The sequence below is a fragment of the Amblyomma maculatum genome, chromosome 2, assembly GCF_055883805.1.
Source record: "Amblyomma maculatum isolate TAMU_Amacu chromosome 2, ASM5588380v1, whole genome shotgun sequence".
Classification (NCBI taxonomy): Eukaryota; Metazoa; Arthropoda; class Arachnida; order Ixodida; family Ixodidae; genus Amblyomma; species Amblyomma maculatum.
In genome coordinates, this window is record NC_139345.1 from 155,298,410 (window position 1) to 155,320,823 (window position 22,414).

The 22,414-nt window shown below is 46.5% G+C and overlaps 1 protein-coding gene across 1 annotated transcript in view; it reads left to right on the forward strand.

The window, feature by feature from the left end:
* Positions 1 to 16,826, forward strand: part of LOC146200221 (uncharacterized) — a 49,898-nt gene extending 33,072 nt beyond the window's left edge. Inside the window, exon 5 of the mRNA XM_084592300.1 lies at positions 16,610 to 16,826. Within this exon, the coding sequence (XP_084448426.1) occupies positions 16,610 to 16,826 (217 nt within the window). The remainder of the gene's footprint in view (positions 1 to 16,609) is intronic.
* Positions 16,827 to 22,414: the final 5,588 nt, after the last annotated feature.

Below are 22,414 nucleotides of genomic sequence, written 5' to 3' on the forward strand. Positions count from 1 at the left end.
TTTTGACAAAACATACGACCGCGTGAAAAGACGATCCTTTTGACCCGGCCTGTCTACACCGTAGCTAAATACGTTGCTTCCTGCCACCTGTGCCAACGTCGCAAGCGGCCGACTTCTTCCCCTGCTGGCCTCCTACAGCCCCTTCCCTGTCCCGCCACACCATTCGACGTAGTCGGCATTGACTTATATGGTCCCCAACCTCTCTCCAATGGGGATAACCATTATGTTAAAACAGCTGTCGACCACCTTACACGCTATGCTGAGACGGCTCCTGTACCGACTGGTTCCGCTGAAGAGGTAGCTAATTTCTTTTTGCGGTCAATTGTATTACGTCATGGCGCTGCTCGGGCGCTTCTAAGTGACCGCGGGACGGCCTTCTTATCGACAGTCATATCCGAAGTTCTTCGTGCATCATCCACCCTCCTTAAGACAATTAAGACAACCTCAAGCTACCATCCCCAGACTAACAGTCTGACTGAGCGATTTTATCGCACACTATCAGATATGATATCGATGTACATCACACCGGATCATCTAAATTGGGATACGGTTCTACCATTCGTCACATTCGTCTATAACACTGCAGTACAGCGGACTACCGGTTACTCCCCATTTTTCCTCGTTTTCGGCCGTCCTCCCACTACAATCCTCGAAACTTCCTTCTTCTCTACGCCCGACGACTCCTCATCATTACCAGCCCAGTTCTTATCCCGTGTGGCCAGATGCCGTCATCTTGCCCGCCTAAATACAGAAGCGTGCCAGCAAGACCGCAAGAGTCGCTACGATTCGAAGCATCGCGTGGTCTCTTTTCGTACTGGTGACGACGTACTGCTCTATACCCCACTGCGCACCCATGACCTTAGTGATAATTTTAAGCGCCGCTATCTTGGTCCCTACAAGATCATCAATCAAACTTCCCCAGTAAACTACCAAATCACACCTGTTGATCCCCCAGCCGACCGACGCCACCGTGGAACTGAAATTGTTCACGTATCTCGCATGAAGCCGTTCGTGCGCCGAGGTACATCGGTTGGTTAGGAGCGGCCAGGCTGGCCGCTTCCGACCCCCCGGGCAGATTGTGGGAGCCCTCCTCGGATCTTCTTTCATTTGTACATACCATGATCTTCTTCTTCCTCTTGTGCACACCATCATCATCGTCCCGCGGCGCCGGCTCCGGCGCGCGCTTGGGTTTTCGCCAGCAGATTAAACGCTGACACGGCATACCTTGTCTTGCCTTCACGACCTTGCCGTCTGGACCTGGCCTTCTTTCACAATAATAACTTTTCGCTTTGAGATATATTTAGGCTCAGAGCCAGACAATCTCCTTCAATGTGTAGCGCGTTCTGAAGAGGTATCACAATACCGGCTCAAGATCTCGAGCACAAGTGCAATCATAATACACCTTGCACTTCACTGATTAGCTATGCTACGGGCATCTTGAGGAAATAAAAATTTTAGTGCACCAGTACTTTTACTCGTACGGGTAACAAAGTATGGTTATAAGAGGATTCGCTGGTGAGGCGAGAGTCCCTCACTTCGGCAGACACGGCTATGCTCTGTAAAACTATAAGGAGTAATTTAACCGCACAGTTCCAGTGATTTTAGTTCGCCTCACTCCTTGACCCAGAATCAAGAAAAGGATGATTACCTTCTTTGCACTCTCAGGGCGCCTCCCCATTTCCTTATCCACATATCGTGTTGCCGCGAACCATTGTAATGTTTGTTCTTTATCGGCAGCCGCCTGCATGCGGCCTAATCACTCTGTCTCTACCATACAAATCAATTCTGTATTCTTTGATTGTTAATGCTCGTTGTCACAAGACGCGAATTTATTATTTCATATGTTACGGCAGATGATTTAAGATTTATCTCAGAGGATTCCAGAATTGTGCTTGTATTTCTGTAATATTCCTGTTGTCCTAGTCTCCGTTCGCGGTTTTATCTACATCTTTCTTCGCCGCTGTTAAATCGACCGCTGTCGAGTGGGACGGACGTTCCCTGTTCGACGACCAGCAAGCACGTTTGTTCATATCGTCGACGCCAAGTTTGTCAGTTTTTTTGCGGGCGTAAATCACTCCAGTGCTACACCTACCTGTCTGTTCATCTGTGGCCTACGACATTATCACCAACACGCGAGATCTGGTGGGGGTGCTGCCTTTTGAGACCCGGCCTACTCCTTCATGGGAAGACCTCAGCATCGTTTTAATCACCCTGGGGGACTAGCCTGCAGGTCACCGAGCCAGCCACCGACTTCAAGGGCTCGAACAAGTACACGGTATTCTGCGAACCCCATTCGACCCTGGAAGAAAGCCCCAACATTAACAATGGCACATTCTACAACACCTGTCGTGTTTGTGCAGCCCCAGGAGCCCCACATCTTCCAACGACTTCCTACTGAAAGTGCGGAAGAGTAGACAGACCTTTTCGAACGCGAGGCAGCATTCAGTGGCTGGCACGACGCTTCGACACTCAGGCAAGTCTACTTTGCTCTTCAAGGACCTGCATGAATCTGGTTTCAAAATAATCAAACTTTCTTGAAGGACTCGGAGACATTCAAAGTGGAGCTTTTTAATGTTTTTTTTCGCAAGTACCACCAGAAAATAGAGAGCGCAAGCCCTTTTCCACTCAAGAAATTAGCTCTCAGATGAGTCTGTCCTCGTTTACGTCGAGGAAATGAAGAGCGCCTTCTGCCGCGCCAACTCAGTCACGACGGCAGAGAAGAAAGTTAAATTCTTAGTGAGAGATGTGAAGAATTCAGTTTTTACATGCCTTGCTAGGAATACGCCGAAAACAGGGGCCGAATTCGAAAAAGCGTCATCCATCGAGAGCACTATTGAGGTCCGCATTTGTCAATACAGTTGACCACTTGAATCGCTCTATGGAAGTCTCTACGACCTATAAGCGCAGACCTTATCCATGAGGTCGTTCGAGAAGAGCTGCGCCGACTGCTTCTATCTTTCCAAAAACCTCAAGTAGCGACACTAGCTGACGTCGTTCGTGAAGAAGTGCACTACACGCTTAGGAAACCTACATTGACGGATACAGTGCTCCAACCCCAAGGTATGAACTATACCGCTACCGCAAGCCGTGCTGGACCCCGACGAGACCCAGCAAACCCTCCTCGACACGAGCAAGCGCCACTGAAGCGCCCCCACTTGGGCCCTGCCCGCCAAGTCTACGGACTACTCTCAAGTCCCAGGATTAATGCGACGCCTAGAGGACATCTAACAACCGACCGCCATGCTCCCATTGTAGTGAGGCTGGACAGATCTTCCGTCACTACCTACAGGCGTATCGGCATGCGTGGTTTCGCCATTGACGCTTCAAAGCTCCGTCCGGGTGAGCGACCACAAGAAATTGGCGATTTCCTCCGGAGGTGACATCATGCGTTGTCAAGACGTCTGTCAGGCTCCCCACCACCGTAAAATGCCCGATTTGCGTCGCCGGGCCACTGTTGCGTGTGCAAGGAACGTCCCCTAGCCCCCGTAGTGGAAATTAAAAGCAGCGACCTTAGTGGTTGATGTTGCTGAGTGGCGAAAAAACGAAGATCCTCCGCCGACGACGACGAGAGACGGCGACACCGTTTTTAGGACCACACTACCTATGAATAATACCTCGAATATCACGCGCCCAGGCTCTAAAGTGACACCGCCGCTACGTACGACGACAACATCAACGACAACGCGCCCAGAGAGCAAGCATACACCGCCGCCCAGCGAAGTGACAACGGTGTGACGTGGCCGTGACCTAAGCTAAGATCAGACACCAAGGCCCACGTGTAATGCGAGGACGCGAACAAGCGGCCTTGAATTTGCTGTCGACGGTCGCTCAATCACCGCCGTAGTAGACGCCAGAGCTGACTATGCAATCAGTAGACCGCTTGCCTCCCAGCTCAGGAAAGTAACGACCACTTGGAATGGCCCACTGACTCGTACCACTGGTGGTAACCTCATTACTTCGTCGGCACGTGGGACCGCAAGAGTAACAGTGAATGGACGCACTTACCATTTCAGATCTGTGGTCCTGTAGCAGTGCTCCCGTGACATCAGTTTGGGCATGCACTTTCTACATGAAGAAAAGACGATCATCGACATCCGATACGAGCTCATCAAGCTCTCGACGGATAAAGCCATACTTGCTACGACAACTTTGAATCAACATGTCGCTCTAAATGTCTTCGACCGAGAATTGATCATGCCTCCCCGGTCAAGCGTCGTAGTCTGCGTGGGTAGCGTACACATGAAAACCGCCGAAGACGTCGTCGAAGGAAACCCCGATTTTACTAGATAGAGGATTTGGCATCACAGAAGCATCATGCATTTCCCTCATTGACAAGCTCAGGTACTGGTCACGAACTTTGCCGTAGAATACCTGCACCTGAACAGGGGCACGACGATCGCCTTTCCTAACTAGTTGGTGGACATCCGAGATGTATTCGCCTTTTCCGATTAACCCTTTAAAAGGCACCTGACCAATTTGGTTAGCATACATTTGACACCAACCCTGCAATAACCTATCGGAGAAAAGACCATATTCCCAGTCTTCTACGAAGCTACAGTGAGTTCTTGTCATCGCCTAATGTGCAAAAACACAACTTTCCAAGCATGGTATGATAACGGAAGCACACGCCCAACCTCTCCGCCAAAGCGCTTACCACGTATAGCCACATAACGTCATGCCATCCGTAAGTAAGCCGATCAAATGTTTCGTGACGACGTTATCCACCAATCAAAGAGCCCCTTGGCGGCACCAGTTTTTCCGGTCAATAAGAAAAGAGGAACACTTCTCTTCTGCATCAAAAAACACAGAGCATAACGAAGAAGGACGTTCACACTCTTTCTCCCATCGACGACATACACGACAGGCTCTGCTATTCAAGGCACTTCTCATCGATGGACCTACAGAGCGGCTGCAGGCAAATTGAGGTCGATGAAAGAGATCCTAAGGAGACCTTATTAGTCACACTGGAAAGGTTTTCAGAATTCACAGTGGTGCTAATGGGCCTATTATTTGTATCAGCGACGTTTCAACGAGTAATGGACACTGTGCCGGCGAGCTTGAAGTGGCAGATTCGTCTGGCATAACTGAATGACGTCGCTGTCTTCTCCTCGAGATTTGAAAACCACCTGAAAAGGCTTCCAACAGCTCTAGAAGCTACCAAGTCATCAGGGCTAACTTCAAAACAGAGAAATGCCACTACGCCTACGACGAACTGCGGATCATAGGTCGCATAGTTAGCAAGGATAGTGTTCGCCCATACCCAAAGAAAGCAACTGTGATCATAGTATTACGACCGCCTACCGACAAGAAAGCATTGCGCAGATTTCTTGAGCTGTGCGCTTATTTCTCAGAGACTTCTAGCTTGTGCACGGCAGGGAGCCCACGACAGCGCTTGATGCCATACTGCCAAACGTGACAGAAGACAACCTCTATGTCGCTGCCTACCTGCGGCGTGCCGAGGAAGCCCGATGCCTCGCGCGGCTGCGTAAGACCAACAACGCACCGACACCCGTCGATATAATTTACTTCGAGGCCAGGCAGAGCAGAATCAGGGAGATCAATTCTGGTTTGGACGCCTATTCTTCGTTGCGGACTCAGTGAAAAGCGCATGCGCCAATACTTCCGCCCGTGCATGGTGCTTCGCGGAGTAGGACCATTGGACTATGGGGCCGTTTCCAACGCGCAACAGCATCGCAGCGGCGATGCGCGCACCCAGAAATTGTGCTTGTACGCCTTAAGCCATATTACGCGCGCTAAAGGCTATTCATTTTTAATTCCTAATGTTTATGTTAACTCATGTGTATTTATTTAGAAGCGTCGAGGTGATGCTATTTAAGGAGGAGTTATGCCGCTAACCATTCAAATGTTTATTTATTGTTTTTCCGCAGCCACCGGCCTGCGTCTTGTGACTCTGGTTCTAGCGTACGAATCAATTCTGTAATATTTGCTGTTCATGCTCGTTGTCACGAGACGCGCATTTGTCATATAAATAGTGGCTTCAGAGGGTTTAATATCTATCTCGAAGGAATTCCAGCCACGTACTTGAATTTTAACAATGTTGAGGGTAATGCTAGTCTCCGTTAACGGTTTTATCTAGGTGTTTCTTCGTCGCTTTTAAATTGAGCACTGACGAGTGGAGCAGGCATTCCCTGTTCGACGATCAGCGAGCACGCCTGCTGCTATCGCCGACACCCAGTTGCTCAGTTCTTTTGCGGGCGCAAATCAGCCTAATAATGCACATTTTAGTGTTACACCTACCTATCTGTTCATTTGCGGCCTGCGGCATTGTCACACCACGTGACAATATACCTAATGTTCCAGCAAACAGTTTGAAAAGGACGCAAAAATATGATTTCAAACTGGAACAGAAAACCATTCGCAACACCAAACTGGAAGACGTAGTAGACGCATTATGCAGTAAACGACTCTTATTATACACATATTTAGCAAAGATCGACTACCTTTTAATTATTACAGCTGCGTGATTTACCCTGATGAGGGAGTTCTAACTCATGAACGTGAAGACACCTTATCAGTTTTTTTGAACGAAGAAAACGTTATTTTCTACAGCCCTTTAGCGCGAGGAATTGCGGCATACGTTTTCTTTTGTTATTAAAGGCGCACTCTGGTGCAAACGACGTGCAAGAAGTTCGTCACATCCCGTGATGATGTGTGCAGTGGCTGCGCCTTCAAATTCAAACTGCCTGCTCTCTTTAGTATGCCTAATGCAATTTATTTCAAATGTCTAAAGCAGCAACCATGCATTTGGCAATGACAGTCCCGTGCTTTGTTCCAAGCTGCGAGGCAAATTAATGTACATGACTTGACGCAATGCTTGTTGCAGTTCGGCCTGAGCGCTGCCTCCACCGCACATATCACCGTACGTAGCCTCTGAACTAAATCTCCCTGCATGCTTGTTTTCTCATTGCACACAGCTTAACTTTCGCGCTCAATTTCGCAGCCTGGTTTAAGCTAGGCATTGAACATAATCCGTATCTCAGCCTTCCAAGCCACCCGCTGCCTGTCGCCCTCTCTCCATCTTCCCTACCTTTGATGCCAGGAGAGGATTCTCATCACTTCACTCCACCTTCTGCTAGCAGGGGTAGGCTATGGCTCGCTTTATTTCTCAATTTTATGCCTAGCAGGTAGAACGTTACGCCCACTACGCCGAGGACGGCTACTACGACTCACAGTCTAGACACCGAAGTGCCTAGACTGCGCAAGTACCTGCACACGAATCGGGTACCGCAATGGTGCCGGCAAACGCGAGCCCTTAACGCTACCGCATTGGAACCTTAAGACACAGCATAGGTTCCGCATTTTTCTCTAGAAACGTGGAACCTGCCTAGTAATTCAAACCTTCACTTAGAGGAGATTTCTTTCTGGATACTAGTTTCTTTGTTATGCGTTTGGTTGGTCCGAGAAAATGCATTCAAGATGTTTGGCGTTAGTCGGTAATAAAGCCATTGCAGGTTTCTTGAGGGCTTCTTGATAAAAGCGACAACAATATTACGGCGTTCAAGTAAAAAGCCTCAAGACATCCACGCCATTAGGACAGCCCATCTTTCAGCAATGTAGTTTCCTTGATGAATTGCTGAATGAATTGTAGCACCCCCAGATTTCCACTGCGTGCCCCTAACCGGTGGGTTAAAGCTATTCTGCCAGTGCAGGACACCCGATCGATCACAGCTGTTATAGCGGCCGCCTTTTTAAGGGACGAGGAAATGCATGTTTGCACAGTCAAGACTGAAAGGTGCGATGTTATTAACAACTAGGCCGGTAAGAGTAACACGCGCGAACATCGACTATGAAAGGCGTGCTGAAAGGAATACCTTAGTCAAACCGTTAATCTCGACTTGCGGCAGGTAGGTTTCTTTCGCTATTCCGCTTTCCAGAAACCACACCCATACCAACGCTGCCACGTCACCACTCTACATGACGGTCATTCATTCCAAATTGACGCAGCATCGTCACAGAAAAGCGATGATCTGCTGCAAATACACTTTATCACATAAACGCGCTCGCTTATTAACTCTTAAATTATCTACAATCCCATTTGTTTCCCTTGCATAAACTTTCTTCTTTTGAGCCGCAAAGAATCCGGTATTCATCCGAGGACGTCACCGCAGTCAATATTCAGCCCTTCGCACATGATCCCTTCGTTAAAGGCCAACTAAACTTATCTTTCTTTTTTCGAAGTAGCACTGGCAAACGCATTCTCTCCACTGCGTTTGGTTTGGTGATAATTCGTCCGTGTCAGGGGCTTACCGATTGCGGTTTTCGGCGTCTGTGATAGCACGCCTGTAAGACAAGAGCAGTCGAGGGCAAGGCCAGCAATGTGGCTTGCTGTCCACAGGAAACAGCAGCCCTCACCACATCCTCCACCAGCCATTCCACGCGACGGCTGCGACTTCCGTGAGTTGATGTCGAGACTATACCACTTTTATTGCGGTAACATTGAACCCCTGTTTCGCTAGAAAACCAGCGAAGGTATTGTCGGCGTATTTGTCCAGCAACATCACCGTACAATAAATGGCCTTCAGATTGTTTTACGTCTGCCGACCACAGGCCATGAGCGATTTTGTAGGAGCTGCCAACAAGGTCTTCACCTCTGAAATAGGGGGTGAGATCAGAATGGAGCCTTCCAAGAACCTTGGCTCCTTAGTTAGACAGGCTGCCTCACACCCCTCAGACAAATTCACACAGCTTGGTGAAAAAGAGAACTTTACATTTACGAATCGTGGTTTTCTCACAAAATATCGTAGATTACACATTTGTGCTAATTAGGTTTAGTTACGTTTGGTGTCAGGCGTTTAACATCCCAAAGTAAAACAGGCTACGAGAGACGTCGTAGTCGAGGGCTCTTGAAATTTCGACCACCTGGGGTTCTTAAACGTGCATGCACTGACAACGCACAGAACACGAGAGCATTGCTCGACGCCTCCATCGAAAAACGTCCTCGCGGCTAAGATTCGATCCCACATCCTTGGGAACAGTATTCGAGAGCCGTAACCGCAGCAGGTGTGTATTCTAACTATTGTTAGTGTGACAATGGAGACAAAAAGTTTAAGTTTAGTGATTTTTGATCAATGACGTGCATGTACGTGAACGAGTCTCAGCGAGGTGAGACGGGAGTTACTAATGTTGTAGCATCATACTTTTAAAATCCTATTATGTGTATTTATAATCTATTTGCGTGTATTCTGTTTGTTCAGCACATATCTCCGACGTTCAATATGTTAGTGCTAAGTGATATAAGCCCACAATTGACTGGTTGCTTACTTTGTGCCTATATTGTTTCACGCATGCTGATTAGCACCTGTAAGCTACAACTGCATATAAAAATTTCTAAGCATAAAAGTAAAGCAACGCTTCAAATAAAATTGATGGACGCGCCTTTGTTACCTAGGATTTGCGTGTCTGTCTCGGCATATAAGGAGCCCAGTTGAGGAATTAACGGTTCGCAGCTACTGAAGTTGCCTGCTCCTGCCAAATACGCCATCTCATATTGTGTCCTGGCGCCGCACAACCCGACACCCACCACTGCCGGGCCATATCACCTGCTAATGATCCCCCACCAGACCCATGCTGTCGGAGCACAGGGCTTTTAACGCTGTCGCATTACAGAACTCATAAATCTTATATGCAGACCTGCATCCTCGCTCTCCAGCGAAGGTAGATCCTCGTGTTTAGAGGAGCGCTCATCAACAGCTTAGATAATAGCAATGCTCATATCGTGCTTTCGGCACCGATGTATCGATATGAGTGGCATGATGCGCGTAATAATATACACCACAGAACATTCCTATGAACCATTTTTATTCCTAGTTTTGTTGGTATTAGCCCCTAATAGCATGCAGCCTTATGATCAAGCAACACACTCGGGCTCATCGAGGCGAGGGTTCATGGCCTTCTTTTGAGCTCACGCTGCTCATAGATTGAGCTCATAAGATTACAGGCAAGCGAGCACTGTTTCCACGCCGTTTAAGGCTGCTCAAGTTCACTCTGGTCGGTTTATCTTACTCGTTCGACTTTTACCTTGGTGCTGCCGAGTGTTACACAGGTTCCAAATTTTACTCTCTCCGAGCACACTTCATCATATCGCCGCCACCGGGTAGCTTACTTCTTTTCCGGGTGCTTAACAAACCAATAAGTTCGTTTCAGTGCCGCAGGTGCTCCTTTTGGTTACTTACTGCGGCATTGTCACCGGGACGTGTTATCTGATCGCGATACTCCCTTAAACGATTGTACTCGTCCACAAGCCGTTACAGCATCCCTCTTGAAACGTTGGAGGTGGGGCGAACGGGGGCTGTCTAAACGACTAAGCTTGGTGGCTACTTCAAGGGCTTTCAAAATGGGGTGCTGCATGTCTCCATCTAACCGCAGAAACAAGACTCAACACCGATAATGACCAAAGGTAAAATCCAGCGGCCCCAACCGCCTTCCGTTTTCAACACTGCTCGGTATCGAATTGCAGAGGTCTGATTTGATCACGATAAACCAGTAGCAGCCTTCAACAACTGGGACGAAGCAGTGAAGCTCCAGAATGTCTTCTTTGAAATTGATGGGGCTAATTGCGTATAATACAAAAACCATGAGTATTTTCAAAGGACATGAAAGGAAAGCTATTCACGAGAGAGTGCTTCATTGTATTCGCAAGCATCGTGCGAAAAAAAGCTGCAGTGCTCCCTTATTCAAATATTCAGTACCCAATCAGTTCATCAGCAGTTATGCCGGGAGATGAAATGAGTTTTCGCGAGCGCGGCCCATCATGACAGAAATAAGATTTATTCATGACAGGCGTCAAAGACTGGCTTTTGCGCCGGCCGGATGTAAAAAACGCCCAAAATATTTGCTAAATTCGAAATAGAAGTGTCCTCCATAGAACGGACACTTTCTGCCAGAGAAGGCAGTAAACCCGCCATGTACAATGAGTGCAGTTGGCCCTAGCACGCGACACCGCCCGTGATTTGCGAGGCGTTAGTCACGAAGTTGTCCGTGAGAAATATCAAGTGCGGCCTTCTTCTGTGCTGCGAGTGGTCTCTCGTATCGATACATACTTCTTTTTGGTATGCATCTTCTAAGATGTATACCAAACACTTGGCGTTCCGTCATCGAAGGCCAGTGCATACATTTCCTCAACGAATGGGAACTACGCCTCCGCATTACGCTGCTCGATTCCTTAGGAATATGTACCAGGCCGTCGTCGTTCCCTCCTTTGCTTTCCTAAACGCCGCCCCAGCGGCACCTTGCAACTAAGCCTACACGCAACCCTCGTGCCCCAAAGATGCAACGCTTGCAGAACTTAAAACAACAGCCCGCTGTTAATGTAGTCCGGTGAGATTGTCCACATATTTGACACTGCGCCTCCGCAGTGTCAAATATGTGTCAAATAGGCCTCCGCGGACTTCGTCATCAACGCTGCGGTCAACGCTCAGCCAGCGACTACGACAGGAAATCGATTATAATATATGTAAAGCGAAATACGCGTCATAAAGCTGTCCATTTCTTCATCGCCCATCGCACGCTTGCGACAACAAGCCATTGTTAGGCTGTTGCTGTGTGAGAATGATCCGCTAGCCGCCGTAAAAGGAGCTGAAAACCGCGAATATTTAGGTCAGGTTGACTTACCTAGAAAGACCTGTAATAGTAGTATTCGGTGATAAATGATAAGGCCGCAAGCAATACACCGACACCGTATACGAATGCTCATTAGACGATAACGCGAAGAGATTGCCGTCTGACACGCCCCAGCCGCGACCTCAGCAAATGCGAAGCTAGAATCGGACAGCGAGCGCAACGTGCACTGCGAGCACACGCGCAAGTAAAGGGGCCGTCTATGGTTCCCAGTTACAGCCTTACTAGACTCGGGAGTTGGCTACTAAGTAACCTATGGAAGGCTCTTCGCCACCCAGCTCAAGAATACAACCGACATTTGGGATAAGGCATGAATCCACACGGCTAGTGGTAATCACCTTGGGCCGTTGCGGCGATACACCGCTTGAGTAAATATAAATTAACGCACCTACACTGCCAACTTAGCAATTTGGCTGCAGTCTTCCCACATATGTTAATTTGGGCAAAGAGTTTCACAGTGAGCATCGGGAGATAATCGGCATTTTTGAAACCTATAATTGTTCGAACGAATACGATCATACGAGCCAAATTTTATAAATGACATCCCTCTAAACGTCATCTACGAAGACTTGAGCGTACAGTCGCAATCAATATGAAGGTGATCGCAGGAGCTTCGACGGGTGGGCCTTTCAATCTGCATAGCGGCCGATTTTGGAACTATGAAGATAATGATTGCGCTGCATTCTTGCACTCCTACGCTCTTCCGGGATACAAGCATCACCCCCCTGACTAACTCCCCAGCGTTTTTTCTTTGTTTTCATCCCTATCATAATATACTTGTGTGTCTGTCGTTGCCTCATATATTTGCTAACAATGACGCCTCTGTACGCAAGCTGATAAGGTGACCAGAATGCATTTCAACGTTCTTTAGCGAAAGCTGCCTGAGAGACAGTACCTTTGCATAGCATATTTTTATCATGAAAAACGCATAATTGTGACAGCTTCCCTCTCCCTTTGGCTTTTTAAAGAACTACTCCTGTTGTTTCACAACACATTTCTTTATTGCATACCCTTTCTTTTTCATTGTTATTGGTATAACCGGGATATGTTGGCCTTCACATATTTTGTTCACGCACTCAATTTCTACAACTTAAATATATGCCCGACTAGTGATTTCTAGACAAAAATTAAAGAACACTGCAGATTACGCATTGGAGTAATGCGAAAGCACCGATTCACCTGTTGGTTGCTTCTGTTTGCTTCTAGTTGTTTAATTCACTTCTTGTTTACCCATTTTAGTCTTTGGTACTTTCAAATTGCGCGCCAATCTCTTCCTATGCCCTTTTTCGGCTCTACTTGCGGTTGCTTGACGTCACATTGTTGACTTCACCTTAATTGAATGATTTAATTGACTATTTTAGTATTTGATACATTCAAATGTGTCGCCAAGCCATTGGCTAATGGGACAATTTCCGCCTTTAGTTTTACATTTTTTGGCTCTAATCAATTACCTAATTAACTTATGGTCCTAATTATTTTTCCTACACAATATTACGTCACCCTCTATTGATTGACACCACTTGCTAGCCTCCATCACTTACCTATTACTCACAACTGCTGCGAACACGATTTTGCTGATGCGGTGGCTAGCGGGGAGTGTCAGTCGTTACAGGAACAGCGAAAGAGAGAGAGGGGCTACAAGATGTTCTTTTCACCACGAAAGGTGATGACGTAATGTGGCGCTTCTCCTTGTCTTGGTTGCGGCTCGAGCGATCACCTTCATATTGATTGGGACTGTACCAGTTCGAACAAGGCACATCATCTGAGCTGGTAGCGGAAACAATGAAACCGCCTCAGGTGCCGTCGAGGAAAACCCTCTATTAATTTTGGGTCGAGTTCTCAGAATCGCAATGGGCATCGCTCTTTTTCCAAAATTGACAAGCAGTGGTGATGGTGTCCAACGGCACCTTAACAAGTCACGATTATCGACTTTCAAGATTCTTGTTTGAATAGACTGAAGTAGCTCCTACGCTCTACATTCCTTTGCACCATGAACGACCGGACCCTGAGGAATCTAACAGAGACGCCATTACTCAAACTTCTCGGGTAGTGGACGACTAAATAGTCATTTATAAAACGCTCCGTTGGAGTGTTCCAGGCTTATTGCCCAATTATTAAAATTTTTTTGAAAGCGAAATAATCTCAGGGCTGAAATTTACCTGTCATTAGATCAGACCAAGAGCATCCAGGTATTCGATCTACAGAGAACTTTAGATCTGTTCTGCTACAATGTATGCTACAAGCACATTTGACGCATGAGAAAATGTCTAATTCTGTCTCACAATTCTCACTCGAAACTGAAAAAAAGTTCAATAGTAGCAACCTGGGCAACCCACACATAATAAAAGCGTCTGTCTCGATAAAGTTGGCTACACACGCGACGTGTGCCATCAGTGTCGTGGTGAATCTTTTGCAGCAGATAAAAGAGCAAAAGAAGTACATTTACAGCAGCTCAGTATCTAGACATCGCCAAAAGGATATTCGTCATATTCAAAAACTTTCATATGACGTGAAGAACCTATGCCACTTATATAAAGTGAAAGTTATCTTCTTTGCCATCATTAGCCTCTGCAGTACTTGAAGTGTCCTATCCAGGAAGCGAGAATGAAGTGAAAGGAAACAAAGAATACTACATCGAATCCGCCACCAACTTTACGTATAACATTCTTTTTCTCGGGGCTGTATGTCCATTGGACAAACAGGAAAATTCATACGACAGACTGCTTCAAAATGACTGGAGTACAGAAAATCATCTACGCTTCTGACCTACCGAGGTGAAACTACGCATTCACAGAATTTTTCATGTATTGTATTGAACCTACCAACATCAAGGGGCAGAAGGACACAAGGCCGCCCTACGAGACAGTGCCATTCAACGTGCCCTCGGGGTCAGATTGACGTCACTTGGATGCATAATACCCCCAGTACCCACACAATCACTTCATTTTTGGTGGTTTCATAGTGAAAAGCAATTAGTATCGCTAAAAATAATTTACCGGGGCATTTCGGTCTTCATACGTGCTGTGAAGGCATCAGCAATAGATGTTCCTTTTTCGTCAATGTTACGTGTTCTTGGGCCCGAGCTAGATGGTCTTTAACTTGATTTTTACGTGGGTTTTGTGTGGCATATCGTTGAATTCCAGATTATAGTCGTATGGGTGATTCAGGGATATATTACAAGATGTTTTACCCTACATTTCAATTTTTAGTCAGAATTACCTAGCGAATGGATAATAACTAACACCTGCATGAGTATAGTACAATGGGGCTCGATAAAAGCTTTCCAACAAAATATAAGTTAACGCTGCGTATCGCTGTTCAACCTTTATTCAGAATAATTATTCAACGACAAATATTAAGTATTTGTAATTACTTAAAACAATATTGTTATATATATGCCCTGCGTCGCTGGACGTTGAAGAAGACGACAATCAACAGTAGTGACACGGAAGGAAGACGCAGCTGTAGCAACGGTAGCTGGTACTACGAGAAAGTTGGCGCCTACCCGAACTTGTACCCGAACATTCACTGAAGTCATCAGCCGTAGCGTTCTCGAACTAACCTTCTTGCCACGTATCAATATTATTTTTGACCTAAGCTGTTATTTGACGCATGATTTGATGTTGTAAGGTAAAGATTACTCGCTGGTTGCTATTAACAAAGGAAGTATAATTAACATGACCAGTTTGTCCAGTGTACTTATGCTCGACATAATTAATTCCTCCAACGATATAACACTTGTGTCTATTATGCTTGACATTATAGCTACACAAATTTAACAAAACGATGAAGTATAGGTACAATGCATATTTATTTGTAGAATGACTAGTTTTACCTGTGCTATTGTTGTCTTACTGCTATTAATTAGTTACTGGTTCTGCAAACACATTTTGTACACGCTGCGTGTGAGCCGCCTAATCCTGAAGCATTAAAATATAACGGAACCAATAGATGTACTGGGTCACCTCTCACCTTTTGTGAGATTGATCACACCACAGAATCCTCAGCGAAATACGAATCACGAACACATTAAAGACAAGCCGGTAGCAATAAAGCTAATAATTTTCTTTGTTGCCGTGCCCACACCTCAATCAACGAATATATTCTCTTATCAGCTTGCTGGCAATAAAGACACTCCCATCGGACATAGAAAGTCACCTCATATATATAAGTGCATGTCCCCTCAACACGTTCAGGAAAGGTTCCTACTTGTACCTTATCAATACAAAGAGATTGTACCTTGGCACTTGCGATTCCGTCACTGGGCGCCTTTACTCCAGTGAAAGTTACTGCTGCCGCCCAAAAATGCAGTATTCCGGTCTCTGTGGCATTATGCTGAAAGCTGTGCCCTGCTCCCAGCGGGCACCAAGCCCGTGTGGAGTAATGACTCCAGTGACGGGCTCAATACACTCATCTTAGGCTGCCGACAAGACATTGCTTGCGCATAAGAGTTTTGTGTCTTCCTTTTCTCCTAATTATTTCTTAGGAGATAAATTTATTTTGAGGAAAGTATTGCGCAATATACAATGGGGCTGCAAGTATGAGCTTTCTTTTAAAAATTCATCTTCGCAACATCAGTATTTCAGTGGTGAATAAACCCCACCGCGGTGGTGCAGTAGAAATGCTGCTCGACTGCTGTGTCCACTGATGTGAAATCGAACCACGGCCGCGGCGGCCGTTTTTCAATGGAGGCAAAAAAAGGCGGTTATGTGCTCTGCAATGTAATAGCATGTTAAAAAAAAAACCACGGGGTCGAAATTTCCGCAGCTCTCCACTACGGCATCTCGAACATCGTCAGTCGCTAGAAACTTTAACCCTATAAGGCAAATCAAATCGAACTAAGTAGAAAATGAAACAAACTGAGCTCTAGACAAGGAACATTTCACTAAATAGCAGATGCGTAATAACTTAATCTCCGGACTATTTTCCTTATTTAACCGTTCTGTTGACGCCTTATTTTCTTTTCTTGTAGGAGAAATGCTACTCTTTATTTGGAAATGCTTATCATAAATATGACAAGGCCAGTCGACGTAGAAGTCACGCCCATCGGACTCTTCTCTTCGCTCGTATCTACTTTTATACCCAGCACCATGATTGCAAATGCTCTAGAATTATCCATGGAGATACTTGCAAGGGGTGTAATTACAGATGTACTGAGTCAAGTGCATAAGTTTGTTCACAACAAATAAAGCAAGCTCAAGTAGGTCTGAATAAAGAAACTTTGCCGTTTTTCTTTGATCTTCATGGCATACTCACACCAAATCTTCAGAAAAAAGAACTAACCTTGTGAAGACAAGAGAAGCCTTTATGCCGCATATCTTCGATATCATTTCTCAGAAATATTCTTTTTTGACAGTATTTTAGCTTTCGGACATTTATGGTGCTCTTTTGTTTCGACTCAGACTTCGTGCGAAATATGTTCTGGGACTTGTACATCCCTTGTAAAATGTTCGGAATCAGAAAGCATCGCTTCTGAATTGTACTGTGTTTCATGTACTGCAAGTTGGCCTAAAGGTAAGATATTTGGTCCCGCCCCTTCCCGCCGCATGTGCTACAAGAGTCCCACTACAAGGCTCAGGAGAAAATGAGAAAAGGTTGATATATTTGAGGAACAGACATGACTGCCTTTCTACATAGACGGTCTCAGGGACACTTTAAACTCAAAAGGTTATAAAGGTTATATCGGCATGTATCTGCGAGGACGTTGAAAACGAACGCATAGAATATTCCTCATTTTGCCCGTGATAAACGTACATGTGTTATAGGATAACAAACCTGCTCATGAAAAGCTTGGTAGGCAAGCTTAAAAATCTCGGAGGCACCGACGTCTTCCCAATATGCCATCTCAGGTGAGAATATTGGACTGAGTGACACGTTGTTATTTGTCTTTAACGCCTGGTCGTTGTTTTTTTTTTTTTACGTATGCCATCTCCGATGCTCCAAACGTTCCAGCTGCCATAGCCAGACAATGCAAAACACTGTTTCAAAAAGGATAAACCTATTGAAACTTGTTCACTGCTATCCATAGACGAATAGCTTGCTCTGCAGCATTGTTAAAAAAAAGCAGGCTGAAATGTTTGCAAACAAGTGCCTCGTGCACCGACCCCTTTACCGGTGTGAGAAAACCTTGCACAATCCCAAATCTGTGATGTAGTAAAGGTTCTACATGCAAAAACAAGCGCGCGCTCTGAAGACTTCATCTCTTCTCTTAAAACCTCAACAACACGCAGGTGTTCGTTACCAGCGGGAATAAATTCTGGAACATCAACTAACTCGAGAACACCTTCGTTTTTAGGAGGGGTAACAGCGGACACACTGGCGTTTGCTTGTAAATGTTTCCGTCCGATATTTTCCATGACGTTGAACAACTCTGCAAAGTTCCCTTTCTTCCCGCGCCCTATATTTGAAATTTAATGTGAATAATTTTTAATTATTTACCAATAAGTAAAGAAATAATCCTGAATCGTAGGCCTCATGACCTCGAAACACGAATGACAATCGCCCTGTATTACACATCGACTAGAGTTGCTGGGAGATACACGAAAGCCAGAACAAATTAGGGGTGAAAAAAATACGGCTACGTTTTCCTCCAGAAAGCGCCTGAAAAAATCAGAGGGGCTGGTCACTCTCCACTCCGCTGGCTAGCGTATGTTGCATCTCTACTGCGCATGTCTCTATATGAACGCAAATGCGGCTACGTGGTGAAGCTCCACGAAAACCGATGGTGCGGGCGCCAGATGAACGCAGGAGACGTATAGGCTTGCCATCCATAGAAATCATTTCGTTGTCAGGGTTTTCTACAGCGCCGTCTAGGCACAGCGTACCCCGAAGTCCCGCGGTTGCTTACATCAACCTTCTATACCACCAGTACCGAGAATTCAGCAAGGCTGACGTACCACAGTATTTCTCTGCAAGGAACACATCACGATTACCAGATGGCGATGAAGGATCAGGAAATGAACCATAGCGCGTTATTATGATTAAACTGGTGATAGGAAGTCATGAAACAGAATTCAGTTCTGCGCTCGCTGCTTCCTTTGCTGGCGCTTTATCGCCAATGAAAAGTTATGATGTAGGCAGCTGAAGTGTGCTGCCTATGTCAAAATCTCGGTGGTGACAGCTATCCCAAAAATGCCAAAGTCGCACACACCTCCTGTCACTGTCTAGTCCACGAAACACCCCTCGCTGTGCATGTGGCGCCGGCCACCCATCGCATATTGCTACAGTGCCAAAAGAGTACTTCTGCTCCTTCTGTTATACCAGTTAACCCAGTATGCTTTATGCAGCACAGCGGGAAATATAATATGGCCGCCTAGTTAACCGCACAAGCTTCAGCACATCGTCTTTCTGCACAATCCCTCAGTTCTTATTCGCCACTTGACCCGCTCACTTTGGAAGCACAGTCCCGGTGCTTGGAGCAGCGAGACCTGAGAAGGCGGCTAGTAACGCTTGAAACGGGTCCCATGGACGATCTCAGATGGTGGTGCGGGTGGCAAGAAGTCGGGTACCAAGGGTTCGATCTCGTACGTAAGATCTGTTCCTTAGCGATCAACACGGTATAGTCCTTTGTATCGCGGCATGAGCATTTCACTTAGGCCAACACAATGGGATAGGAGTCACAGTGAAACAACAGGGCTACAACAAGGTGATGGCTGTGGTAACGGTACACCGGCATTTCTGAGCTTTCTGAAGGGAAGGAAGTCGGCAAGGGCAATTTGACGGGCAACGTCAGCTCGGACAACCGTGTCATGGGTGTACCTGCTGACGGCATAGGGTACAGGAAATACTGTCGAAGGGAAGCACTGGATCTCGTCACAAAAGAAGATAGAAAGGAGAGTAGCCAGAAGTGTCGTAACTGGTGGAGTTAAAAGCGATGGTCATAAAACCTAAGCTCACATCTAAATCTCCATGACCATCTGAGACGTACATAGAGAACATCTCCGTCAGCGAGCGGTTAAGGCGTACCGTGAGACCATCAGTCTGGGGGTTTAAGCTGTACTGAATTTATGATGGACACAGCATGAACAAAGGACTTCGTTTGCCGCTCTTGCCAGGAAGCAGGGACAGCGGTCGGTTATCAGTTTCCGATTAACGGTATGGTACAGTATGGCGTTATTCGTTAGGTTGTCGGCGACGTCTGTGGCACAGTTAGTTGATATAGCTCCATCGATGGCTTAACGCGTCCTATATACCGTCGCAAAAGCTGATCGAAAGGCTATGATTTTTTATGTTACGTGATATGTGACGTGACATATATGTGATGTAACTATACTGTCATCACCCCTCCCTCTCTCACCCACAACGTTTATACCCATCTATCCCTCTCCCCCAGTGCAGGGTAGCAAACCAGTTCCTTTACCGGTTAACCTCCCTGCCTTTTCTCCTCATCTTCCTCCTCCTCCTATACATTTGTTTCCTAATACAGAAATTAAAAACGGTCAGAGCAGGTAACCACCAACGTATGAAAGTGAAGTGAATTGAATGAGAATCGGTTTAATTGCTCCGGAAGAATGTACGAAGAGCTTCTTTCTAAGTTGACACAGCTCGCAACCTGTTATCTAGCGCCGCACACATTGGTAAAGTCCAGGCAAGAAGAAACGTTGCCATACGTTTTCATAGGTACGAATTGTTGCAGATTCAGGCAAGAATCTGCAAACAAAACGACGAGCAGATAGTAGATGAGGTTTTGGAAGCGGGAGGACGCGAGATAGGGTCTGATCGCCATGTTGGAGCATCGGCAGCCAGGGACAGTCTGGTATTAAACGTACCGAGAGGCGTCCTGGTGCCTACCCTCCTATAATATTGTTTCGAAGCGGCAAGCCGATGAAAACAGCAGAATAGAGGACATAGAGAAGGTGTTCGATGACCGTGAGATGACGTTAAATGAACTTATTAGCGGGTTTAACATGAGTGTTCCTGCCCGCGCCACTACCCGCATCTTCTTCCTTGCTTGTCCATAACATGACCAGGGGCAACCGAACGATCGTCCCGATCTTGGACGAGGACGTTTGCCGATGTTGATGATTTCATGGTATGATGATGGGCGTGTCTGGATGCTCGAAGAACAGAAAGAAGGAAGAATAGAACAGCTTGCCGGCACGATGATTCACGGTTAACCTTGGCCCAGGACACTCTCGGGCCACACGTTGCCACGACTCGATGGCGGAGGCCAAGGCACGCACCGCATAGCATAGGCAGGGAAGATGTCTTCAAGTGTAGCGGTGACTTGGGTCGGCACGTCTGGTCAGTGGGGCCACATATTGTCGTTCGGGTCTCTTCTTGTGTCTTGTTGTCATGTGAGGCCGTCTCGGGTCAGTCTCTCCTTCGTTGTGGTCGGGGCGGGGGGATAGTGCGGAGGAACGGCTAGGTCTTACTGGATCCGGCAGGCTGGGAAACAGCCATGTGATGCCTCCTAACTTTCAGCCGACGGCGCAAGAAGGCGCAGAGTGCCGAAGCTCCGGACCAGGATGAAGGGGTGATGATGAAGCACCTAGCACCTCCACCCAATTGTTACGAAGCGGCAAGCCGATGAAAACAGGAGAAAAGAGGATAGAGAGAAGATGTTCGATGACCATGAGGTGACGCCTAATGAATATCTTAGCGGCTCTAGCGCGAGTGCTCCTGCCCGCGCCACTGCCCGCTTCTTCTTCCATGCTCGTCCGTAACAATAGTACCGAAACCAGGAAGGATAGTGAGCTTCTCCATCGGCCCTTCCTAGAGGTTGCAAGAGGAACGAAAATGGCCGTCCATAAGGTACCAGGAGCTCCGCAATCGACCTCTACCGGCCAAAGAGAACAGGGCTTCAGCAATACGCCATCTAATGCACCATGAGGAGGCATGTGATTCAGTGAGATTTTCTGACCCGGCTGTTTCATCAGGCAAGAGAACTTTGAATTCGAACGCAACAAATATTCTTGCGCTAAAGCTTATCCAAACGAGTCAAAAAGCATGTAACGACGGCTTGCGCGTACTGAACGAAAAGCTGCAGGCTTTTAAAGGCTGTGTTTGTGCAAAAGACGCCGCAGCTGCACTAGAATATGAGAAAACTACCACAAAGACAATGACGCTTCTATGTAACCACACTGAAAACCTTCAGCCGCCTGCTCATGTTGATAGCGGCCATTGTTTTTCAAAGACAGCAGTTTTACCGGAAATGTTTGCTTAATCACAGTTCTATTTAACTATTGTTTTAGTCACCGAGTTTAAAGACAAAGTATGGCCAATTTGAATAGTTAATCAAATGCAATAAGTGCATGATGTTCGATCTCTCAGAGCGCAATGCAGTGATTATATACAAAATTGAACGGGCTAACCTACGTGACATTTTCGCAAAAATGCTATCGAATGTCCTCGGCGTGCGCGTGGTGACACTCACCGTCAGCGGCCTCTGCACGGTGCGACAGTACGACGACTTCCTGGCTCGCACTGACTTCTGCGCATATACATCTTTGCTAAATTGACTCTCACAAACCTGACGCTCACGGCTGCCCTGAAGAAGACGGTGTTATTCGTGAATTACCAGACAATTGTGACCGCCATCATTTCGGCGAGGGTCTTCGTCGAAATAGTCGAATGAGTGTAGAATATCTGATCAAATTCCGAAGTGAAAAAATAGTACGGATGAAGTTATTCAGCAGGACGCGTTGACGCAGAGGCATTTTTGGCTCCAGTGGTCGCACATCTCTCGTGCAAGTCTGCAAATTTAAAGTACAACGGATTGTGAAAGAATATAATAATAATTGGTTTACAGGAAGAGAAAGGCGCAGTATCTGTCACA